Source organism: the organism of the source record quoted next, unplaced genomic scaffold (assembly GCF_019419815.1).
Source record: "Pyrus x bretschneideri cultivar Hongxiangsu unplaced genomic scaffold, Pyrus_bretschneideri_v1 Contig32, whole genome shotgun sequence".
Lineage (NCBI taxonomy): Eukaryota > Viridiplantae > Streptophyta > Magnoliopsida > Rosales > Rosaceae > Pyrus > Pyrus x bretschneideri.
The window spans coordinates 2,217,710-2,227,943 of record NW_025999635.1 but is presented as its reverse complement, the minus strand read 5'-3'; the positions used below and the strand labels follow the sequence as shown (position 1 = coordinate 2,227,943).

Sequence of the window (10,234 nt, the reverse complement as noted above, 5' to 3'; positions counted from 1 at the left end):
TTCCGACGCAAGGAGGGGCCAAATGTTCGATGTCAAGCGCAACACTTCCTTCCTATGTTACGAGGGAGATATTTTTTAACGAGTGGCCTACTATATCAATCGTTATAATATAATTAGATAATTTTTTTAAAAAAAAAAAAATTCCAATCTAGTATCGTAATGCAATTAATTAATTTTTTTTTAAAGTATATAAATACCAAATCATGATCCTCAATACACTGAAAAATATCGTCACAATGAATAATCTCGACGTTTAACATCGAACATCTGAATCTCAATTAACAAGCCTTGGTTTCCTTGTTTAATGAAACCATTCATACCCAAGTTGAATAAAAACACATTTAAGCAAACTCATTGCATTTGAGCATTTGAGAAACAACAAAACATTAAAAGTTCAAAGAAGAAAATATTATACACTTACATTCTCTATTTAGTTCGCATAATAACACACTTCCGCAACCTTCTGCGGTCATGTGAATATTGCAAAACCTTCTAAATAAAATAATATAAAAAAAAAACCCCAAACCATACCTACAAAGAAAATTTAAATTTTCTTTTCCTTAAACTAGTTAATTAAAAGAAAATTAAGAGCAGCCCTACAAACGAAAGCTAGTCTTGTAATTTCCCACTCATACGGTGGCTACATTAGTAATTATATCGTCAGACCGAAATGAAACCACCTCGTATTTAGGATTTAGGACCTCCCCGGTCTTCTCAAATCCACGACAACGACGCTGATATTGTCGCTGCTGTGCCTCGCCAAGGCCAATTTCGTCAACAAAATGGATGCGTCCGAGCACGCCTTGTCTGACCTCCTCGCCGCGTCACAGCAGGACGACGCCGACCGTGAAGCCGCCGCCTTTTGCGCGAGCAAGCACATGCGGGCGACGCGGCAGGCGGTTTCGTTCGATACCACGTCCCAGAGGCCGTCGCTGGCAAGGATAAGACACTCGTCCTCCGCCGTACGATCCGTGACCGTCACCTCCGGCTCCGATGTCACGTACGGCTTCAGGTAGTTGTCACCGATGGCCCTCGACATGGCGAGAACTCCGAGGACCCTCGCGCCATCCCAGTAGATCACGCGCCCGCCCGCTGCTTCGATCCGAACGAGCTCGTCGGGTCGATCTGGCTGCAAAAATACAGTTAAAATAATCGCATGTTAGCTAACGTGTTTCTACGCGCACTCATTGAACGTTTCAAATTACTTCACGCGCCAAAAAAATAAATTCTGTTCATTGAATTTGTATGAGATTTAGATCTCCATAAATTTTAATTTTCTTCCGCGGTTTATGTTTGTTTCTCGGGAAAAAGCGAGAAGCTGAAGGCTCACCTTATGATCGGAGGAAAGAGGAACCGCAGCACCGCTTCGGCAAAGCACAGCGCGGGAATCACCGCAATTGGAGACGACGATCTTCTCCTGGGTGACAACGGCCACGACCGCCGTAGATCCAACGGCATCGCACTGCGGAGTCTGGAGCTCGCACCGGCAGTTCGGCCTCTCCGCCTCGTGATTCCCTTGCTGGACCTCCTCGTTCATCTTCAAGAAGCTTCGCTCCAAGGCGTCCTTCCACTGTACCGATTCTCCTTCGGTTTCGAGCTCTTGCTTTACGATCTCGTGCAATTGATCCTTACACTTCAAGGCCACCTATAGGGAAGAAAATAAATTAAGATAACTCAAGATTATACTCCGAATAATTAAATCCAAAGCGAATCGTTTAAGTAAACAACGAAAATTAATTAGGATAATTGAGTAGGATTGGTGGATTTACATGAGAGCAGCCATGGCCGTCGAAAACGCCGTAGAAGTGAGTTCCGTTAGATTCCGGATTCTCCTTTTGCAAAAAACAAGGGTGAATCGAAACGGCGTCTTCCATATCTCGTCTTCTCCCACACACCGAAGTCATACCGAACCGGGGACTGTCGTGAACCGGCATCTGAACCGCTGCGTTTTCCAAATGGACAGACTTAGACACATCTCCGCGTGTAGTCTTTGCACCAACATGACCTTCCATAAAACGCACCGTTGCGTTAGGCTGCGACTCTTCGAGTCCGTCTTTGGAGACTTCGGCTGCTTTCTGTGGTACAGACGATAATGACCGGTACAGATCGACCTTCTGCCGCTTCCGCCCGTTATCCGCCGTCGGTTGCACGGCCATTTCCGCTATGTACTTAAGCGGCAACATGTCCAATCTCCTTCGCCGCGAACTCCTCGGTCTCGCGTCCATGGTCGTCGTCGTCGTCGACGCCTCGCTTTCTCCAACAACACCGCAGCAAATTCCAGCCATCGCCAATCAAAATCAAGCCGAACAAAACCAAAATCGATCCAGAACAACGCCTCAGAGGATGCTTGGAGTTCTCCAAACGTAAATGGAGAGAGAAGAGTTCAAAGTTGATGGTTTGAGAGAGAATGGATTTCAATAAAATGAATTCGGAGGGGAGCTTTTTCTAAACGAGGGGGAAGGGCGCCACCTCATCAACCCGCAACAATTTCACCTGGGGGCCACCACGCCTAATCACGGGCAGCTTGCCCATCACTATCTCGGGCAGGTTCGGACACTGTCCAGTTGGTATGACGTCGAACTACTGAACACTAGAGAGCCCATCTACCGTCCATCTCATCTCCACCATCCCTCGATTTGGACACGTTCTCTGGCCTTTTCCATATTATACGTGGCCTACTTTTGTGGTGACACGGTAGGTATAAGCGGTGTCCTTTTTTTTTGACACGCATGTGGTCCTTGGACGACCGACCCCTTTTTTTTTTTTTTTTTTTTTTAATTTAAATATTTGTTTCTTACCACCTAGTATTATAATCTGATTGTATTTTTCGTCATTTGTAAGTAAAAAGTTTTAAATTCGATTTTAGCAAAAAAAATTGAACCACATTATTATTAATTCATTGTGAATCTTAGTGTGCTGAAAAAATTTAAATATTGTTTGTTTTAACAAAAATGAAAAAAATAAAAATATATGTTCTTTAGTTGCCATTTAGTACTTGTTTGTTTCAAAAAATAAAAAACATAAAAAAGTATGTTCTTTTTGTACAATAGCATTACAGTCTACTGTTGGAAAAGAGAAAATTATTTATTTTAATGGCTGCTTCTATATACCACCACGTGGCGGCCTTATGAGAATACGACATTCGCGTGTTTGGTTTTCCATCCCACACGCGAGTAACACCAACAGCTAAGCTTTGGTTAAAAGATTTTTCTATTTATTAATTTATAAAAAAAATAATTTATTTATTTATTTATTTTTTTTTTTTTACAAAGGTAAATATATTACCAACAAAAATAAAACAAGCATTACATTAAGGTACAATACCAAATAAGCACAACAAGAAAATTGACTATAAAACACAAAAGAGCCCAAAATCAACTTTACTCGGGACACATAAAACACCAAACAGCGAAATCATAGGGAAGCTACAATCTCTATAACTACTGCCTTCGTTACAAACGATAATTTTATGACAAATCACAAAAAAACACAAACGATAATTGATCGAACTTGTTGTAATCACTTTGCATAAATCATACACTTTATGTTCTGTTTTCTATTTCATGCTCGAAGTTTATTTGTGAAAACCTTTATCAAGATTAACCTTCCCAATAATGGGATGTCTACACAATTTTTGTGAAAAGAGTCTATAAAAAGAATTGAAATGTAGTATTATTCTATGATATATACATTTACCGTCTATGGTGACACCTCATGTTTTGGCATAATATTTTATAATGTTTGACGGAAATTAAAGTTAAATTGTTAGGTGTTAGAGAGTTCATAAAAATTTTCACTTTGAGAGAGGCTTTTTGGAGCATCTCCAAAAGAGATGTCATAACACATCAGCAATAACAATAAAAAAAATAGACAACATTAATGTTTTCCAACCGAAATGCTAATATGTATCATAATGTGGAACGGTAGCAAAGATAATTTGAGTAGCTTCAAATAATTTTTAATTAACTATTAAATGTTTTGTTATTCTAAAGCATTCCTTTTTCATTTCCCTTCGTTATGAATGCAATGCATAAATATTTTTATTTGTTTTACTTCGTTTCCTGTCAAATTTAATTACATGTTTTAGAGTTTGATATTTTATTTGGTTGTATTTTCATGAGTTTAGGTACTGGTTTGGTAAACGCTTAAAAATGCTAAACTTAAAAAAATGTTTGGTAAACACTTAAAAACAGTTTATTTTCACAATATAGCAAAAACAGTTTTTTTTTAAAATACAGCAATACTAAACCAGTCCTACGTATGAAGGACCAAACAGCTTTTTGGGAATTTCATTTACATGCGTTTATAGAGAGAATAAAAAAATGGAAGTGCCCGTATAAGAAAGGTCAGCATAGCATAGCATTCATGGCAAGTGGAACAACCGGTGAACACCTGCCACGTAAAGGGTATGGGTTGTCAAGCAACAAGTCCCCGGTCCCCACATGTGGTGACCTACCAGTGGTATGAAGTGCCACGTCAATGGTCATAAAAGGTAAGTCGCTTTCCCTAACTGACTCAGACTCGACTCAACCTCAACGTCCTCCTCTGACCACGGTTCACTTCACCCATCTTGGTCGCTGCTTCCTCTTAAATCCTTATTTTTTTAATTATTATTATTTTTTTAAGAAACACGATAGTGTTTTTTCAATAATTCAATAAAACGTACAATTCTCTTATATTTTACAATTTTGAGAATTCAATAAATATAAATTTAAATTTGAAGGCTTATATTTTACTTTAATTTTTTATTTTAAATTCTTTTATTCAGCATGTCTCGTTTAAACTATTATTTATCTTTTGATTGTTATAATAAATATTTTTAAAACAAAAATAATCATAAAAATACGGAAAAACATTTATTAATCATTCAAAATAGAATAAAAAGAAATTAACGTTGTTACTTAATACTACATCAATTTAGGAGTACTTCTTTTTACTTGTAACTTGTAAGTGTAAAATTTTATGTTTGATTCTTGTCATAGGCAATTCTGAATCACATTATTTCTTGTCCATTGTAATACTTAGCCTACTGCTCCATGAAAGATAGTTAGGTTGGAATGGTTCGTGCAATATTTTAAGCTAAAATGGTGTTCGAGATAAGTTTAACTATTTGAAATCAATAAAACTGATATTTACTTGGTAAATACTTTTTCACGAAATTACTAAAATGATTGATGTGGACAAACTTAAGGGAAGAGGATCCTCTCTGGATCCACTTTGTGGAGATCCTAGGGATCCTCACATCCTAGCCGTTCATCTGATATCGTGCGGTCAGTTTTCGTCAGATACTATTTGTGTTTAGTTTTAAATATAAAAAATAAATGATTTCTGATCACATGATGTACGATAAATGACTAAGATGTAAGGATCCCTAAAATCCCCACAATTTGAATCTGAATAGAATCCAAATCTAAAATTAAAAATTACTTATATAAAATTTTAAATCTTATACATCAAAGTAAAGAGTCATGCTAATTCAATTTTGACTAAAAAAATATCTTTACTAATATCTCTTTATTCAGCAATCGGACAAAGAGCAAAAAAAATATATATATATATATCCCCCCAGAAAACCCAACATGCATCAAGAAGGCAACACGTATTGGAAATTGGTAATTCCCAACACAGACACGACATTGCAGAAGGTGGAAGGAAGAGAACAGAAGGCATCGAAAAGCTTCGATGGTTTCGGAGACGTGGAGGCTTGCGTTGCAGCTTCAACGTTGTACCGTTGATCTCGGTTGACACGTACAAACCCGCAGATCCAGCCCCCCACGTCACTGCTTCTGGTTTGAAATTCAGATGGGGAACTTGGAAAAGATGCGCTGCTTTCCTGGTAAGGTAGGTTTCCTTTCACCAGAAAATATCTCGCGACGTCGTCATCTTTCTCTACAGTTGTCTGCAAACCGTAAGATATTTTCGTTTTCCATGTGGTGCCATTATTACTACCCTTTATTTTCTCAACATTTTCTCACCAAACAAACAGATCATAGGGGCTAATTTCAATGCTAGAGTGTTCATAGATAGGAAGGTAAACACGAGATGGATAGTTCGCTTTAAGTTAGGTTACGTTCAAGCTAATAGAATTCTCTTTATGAGGATCTTAAAGATTATTTAGTTGTGTTTGTTTGTCGTACATCGTGTAGTCATAAATTATTTAAATTTTTTTTATTTAAAATTAAACACAAACAGTACTTGACAAAAACTGATCATACAATGAACAATGAACGAAATCCTCACAAAAGAGGATTCTCATTCACGTTCACGACGGTAAAGAAGTTTTCATTAATAAAAGCGAGTGTACATGATACATAGATTTAAGCATAATCATCATTAGGAAATTCTAATAATGATTTACGTACAATAATGTCCTTAGAGATTAATTGTATAATCTGTTTTATAGATGAGGAGATTTTCCAGCTTGTGTACATGATGGATGTGGGACCTCTAAGTGCTTTATTAACATTTGTCATGTGTTGATTGGTCTCTTGATAATATGAGACTTTATTCTGGTGTTAACCTATATTATGTGGTGATTGGTTTCTTGATTAGAGGGGAACTCAAGGACTTGAGCAGGGTGGCTCAGAGTGAACGCCGCAATTGTTGCTGAAAGTATGAAGTTGGAGTAGTCGGTGGTTTCGAAATTGATGAGTATCGTACAAACACTAAGGTTCGAAGAAATTATAAGCTACTTTAACTTGTAGATCGAACGCAAGAAAGCGCCAGACAAAGGGTGCAAGAAAAACGTGACACAACTTAGACAACTCAAATTGAAGGACGTTCGCATTTTACTAGAGCATCCGAAGGATTATATAACTCGCTAGATTCGTTTTAAACCAAATGCAAGAAGGGCCATATTTAAATTTTGTCAGCGTTGAAAGAAACAGATGGACAGCTTCGAAAGTGTTAATATCTTGTCATTTTAGAAGGTCTAGGTTTTGCTAATCACAAATATACTAGCAGAGTGTTGTTATTTACACTTCATCGTAATCATTATGCACTCCTCGTTAATAATGAAATTAGAAAAGAAAAAGAAAAAAGGAGTGCATGATGATTATTTTAATGGAACTTTAATGAAAAACTCCCAGTAATGTTTACTTTAATGAAAAACCACATTTTTACACTAAAAAATCAATCATGATACTATTCACTTTACCATTTATTTTGTCCTTATAGATAAAATTCAAAATTTTTAAATCATTTTCATTAATTTTCCTTTATTTTAAAGTGTTTCCTCAAAATTGCACCAATTTTATTCCAATGTTTGTCCATAATTATAAATTGTTTTTCCCAGGGATGTCACCACAACAGTACGAGTGAGCGGTACAAATCCGTTCATCTTAAAAATGTGCAAAACCAAAGGAAGCATGGTAAGAATGTGAGAGACAAGCGGATCAAAATGGCCGCCTAGTAGGGTTGAAACTGTTTACAGTCATTCCTCCATCAACAGAAATAACCTGCCCGGTGATGTACGATGCGGCGGGCAGGCAAAGGAACGCCACCAGAGATGACACCTCCTCCGGCTCTGCAACGCGCTCAAGCGGAGTTCGCGACGTTATCTCTTCCAAAAACTCCTTGTTATCCAGCAACTGAAACCACGAAACTTTGTTAAACCCTAAATTTGAAAACTTAAAACAAAAGGCAACACATGATACATTCCAATTGCACAGCAGATCCAATCTTACATAAGCATAAAATGTACTCAGTCAACCTCAATGCAAGGACTAAAGTTCTCTTTCTTGAGTTACATTCCAGAAAATCGAATCTTGGACATGTTCTAATCCTAACTCATTAGCCCGACCCGTTCTTATCGTGCAATATCTAATATATCACAGTAAGAGATTCGTAATGTTGGATGTGTACTAAACTTGAGAATAAAAACCTTAGCTTGATCCAGTGATGATCATTCGTTTTCACTTGTATGGTGGGACACAAAACTAATTAAGGTTTCAGTACTTGATTCCTGGGAATATGAGGTGCAAAAGGTAAGGGCAAACAAGATGACGATGCTTCAGTATGATGATAAAAGACTACCAGGAATGCAACACAACCATTGAGAGGAGAATCCATGGTGTTAAAAATACTCATTCCTCGCAAAGTAAACGCATACGTATGAAAAGGAAAAGAGTTATTCTCCGTGAGACAAAGAAATTGCGAGTCAGTTTTAAGGATATGCCGTAAAAACTATTCTCAAACAAGTTGAGCATACAGGAAGATTAAAAGATGCTGTCGAAAGAAATACTATAATATCAATCAACATCAATGACTGCTTAAAGGCGTTACATGATTACGAACAAAGGTTTTTGCATTCATACCCTAAAGATTTGTTTACTTCGTAATCGCGTATAATGCAGACTAGTATTTCTGAATTAGTAGTATCCGGGGGACCTGGCGTACCCGTGATTAACTACAAATTCATCAGTCAGACCAAAAAGACTCGATTCATCAGAAGTTTAAAACCTTTGGCACATGCCTGCATAAATCCCTCAGAAACTTGTCCCACTAAATTTAGTACTTATCAAATATCATTTGCTAGAAAAGCATGGTAGGTTTTGAAAGAGAGGGGTGAGTGGGATATGGGTTGAAGCCCCACAGAAGGGTCTACAAAATCATACCTTTATACATCCTGAGATATTGTTCAAAGTCTTATACGTTGAACTGAAACCTCGTACATTCTATCTGATGATCACTTGCCACTATTCTAAGTTGAACATCACGTACATGCACGTCGATATCTCTTGTAACTATATTTTCAGAAACCATTTGGACATTATCCATTATATATGATTACATTTGTAACCATGGAACTCATACAACTCCCTATCCTAATACATAATAACCCGAGAAAATAGAACTAACTTACTCTCAATCAATGTAATTTGCATTATAGGGTGAAAAAATAAGTCTAAGCATTCCCAGTGCATTTCAAGATGAACAGACATGGTATGAAAATGGTAATACTTCTTTAAAGCGCATACACGAAAAGTTGTAATAAATAAATATTGGATTATATGTGTAGCACCTAAATGGCCATAGCAAGGAAAGAGAATTACATGTTCCACAAGTGAGGTTCTAGTGTACCAAGGGCAGACAGCATTGCTCCTGATATTGTCTTTCGCCCACTCACAAGCCAGATTTTTCGTAAGGTGATTGATTGCAGCTGAAAATAGAAAATTGGTGACAAACCAACAAGACTTAGCTTTCTCCTTCGCTCTCAATCGAATATAATCCATAATATGCGGCAAAGAAAGACACCAAAACAGAGCAATGACTCACCTTTACTTGCTCCATAAATGGACCCGGAAGCTATACTGGCCACCCCGGCAACAGAGGATATAAACACAATGCTTCCTCGCCCAGATGCTTTCAAAAGAGGATGTGCCAGTTGGGAAAGATGGTACGTAGATTCTAAGTTGGTAGCCATGAGTAATGAATATTCTTCAGAAGCGTACTCAGTGGTTGGCTTCCTGATGTTAGTCCCAACATTGTTTACCTAAATCCCATAACAAAATTCAAAGAAATTCTACAAAAAGACGCCTATTTAATTCGAGACTGGAATCGAAGTCACAACCACAACCCATTTCTACTCATCCTATGAAACATCAAAAAGTTTTAATTTCTTCTTTGGGGCATTTATACAAACAGCTAGAGAGCAAAACACACAGACACAGGGGTGAAAGGGAAGCTTACAAGTATGTTGAGCTTGCCATTGAAAGTGGAAGCGACTTGATCCATGAGCTTTTCTCTCTCGGTTGTAGAAGAAGTGTCGCAGACTGACCCAGTGACTGAAAAGCCCTTAGCCTTCCATTGCTCTAAGCACTTGGAGAGTTCTGCTTCGTTTCGAGAACAGGTGTGCACCGCCGCGCCGAACCCAGCTAGCTCCTCCACCACGGCGTACCTGAATTCAAATAGGACCGAAAAATAAAATCCCAAACAATTAATTTCAACGAAAAATTCAGTTTTTATTAATGTTCTTTGAGATATTAAGAAACCCATGAGACCAATTGAAGAACTTTGTAAGATAAAGTGTGCGTGAAATAGAGAGAGAGACCCAATTCCACGAGTTCCGCCGGTGACGAGGGCAGCCCCGCCGTGGAGAGACCATCTGGCGTTTGGGTAATTGCTCTCTGCCTTGGCCATTTTCGCGGTTTGCAAGCAAACTTCAGTGAACCGTAAACTGACCGCAAGTTGCCAAAGAGGCCAAGCAGCTCCTCCAATGTACAGAAGAGACGTA

The 10,234-nt window shown here is 38.0% G+C and overlaps 2 protein-coding genes and 1 long non-coding RNA gene across 3 annotated transcripts; 1 reads left to right on the top strand and 2 right to left on the bottom strand.

Moving 5' to 3' along the window:
- Window positions 1–340: 340 nt before the first annotated feature.
- LOC103935784 (protein phosphatase 2C 37) lies at window positions 341–2,431 on the bottom strand. Its single transcript, XM_009345592.3, has 3 exons — window positions 1,770–2,431; window positions 1,331–1,645; window positions 341–1,129 (listed from the first exon to the last, which is right to left on the bottom strand). Exons 1-3 carry the CDS (start codon window positions 2,283–2,285, stop codon window positions 695–697), a joined length of 1,266 nt encoding a protein of 421 aa, XP_009343867.2. The 5' UTR covers window positions 2,286–2,431; the 3' UTR covers window positions 341–694.
- A 3,044-nt stretch (window positions 2,432–5,475) lies between these two features.
- LOC125480266 lies at window positions 5,476–7,097 on the top strand. The gene is made up of 2 exons (XR_007260647.1): window positions 5,476–5,841; window positions 6,553–7,097. It is a non-coding gene; the product is annotated as an uncharacterized LOC125480266 (long non-coding RNA).
- A 133-nt stretch (window positions 7,098–7,230) lies between these two features.
- LOC103935774 (tropinone reductase homolog At5g06060) lies at window positions 7,231–10,234 on the bottom strand. Its single transcript, XM_009345583.3, has 5 exons — window positions 10,052–10,234; window positions 9,691–9,898; window positions 9,277–9,493; window positions 9,054–9,160; window positions 7,231–7,589 (listed from the first exon to the last, which is right to left on the bottom strand). The coding sequence occupies exons 1-5, from the start codon at window positions 10,138–10,140 to the stop codon at window positions 7,395–7,397; spliced, it is 816 nt and encodes a 271-aa protein (XP_009343858.2). The 5' UTR covers window positions 10,141–10,234; the 3' UTR covers window positions 7,231–7,394.

What these genes read in the sequence shown, in the direction of transcription:
- LOC103935784 (XM_009345592.3), bottom strand. Translation starts at nt 2,285, where the DNA reads ATGGCTGGAATTTGCTGCGGTGTTGTTGGAGAAAGCGAGGCGTCGACG. An exon ending in ACGGCCATGGCTGCTCTCAT is followed by an intron (nt 1,646 to 1,769) that starts GTAAATCCACCA and finishes TCTTCCCTATAG; the next exon opens with GTGGCCTTGAAGTGTAAGGA. An exon ending in CTCTTTCCTCCGATCATAAG is followed by an intron (nt 1,130 to 1,330) that starts GTGAGCCTTCAG and finishes GTATTTTTGCAG; the next exon opens with CCAGATCGACCCGACGAGCT.
- LOC103935774 (XM_009345583.3), bottom strand. Translation starts at nt 10,140, where the DNA reads ATGGCCAAGGCAGAGAGCAATTACCCAAACGCCAGATGGTCTCTCCAC. An exon ending in GGCGGAACTCGTGGAATTGG is followed by an intron (nt 9,899 to 10,051) that starts GTCTCTCTCTCT and finishes ATTTGAATTCAG; the next exon opens with GTACGCCGTGGTGGAGGAGC. An exon ending in CATTTATGGAGCAAGTAAAG is followed by an intron (nt 9,161 to 9,276) that starts GTGAGTCATTGC and finishes TTCTATTTTCAG; the next exon opens with CTGCAATCAATCACCTTACG.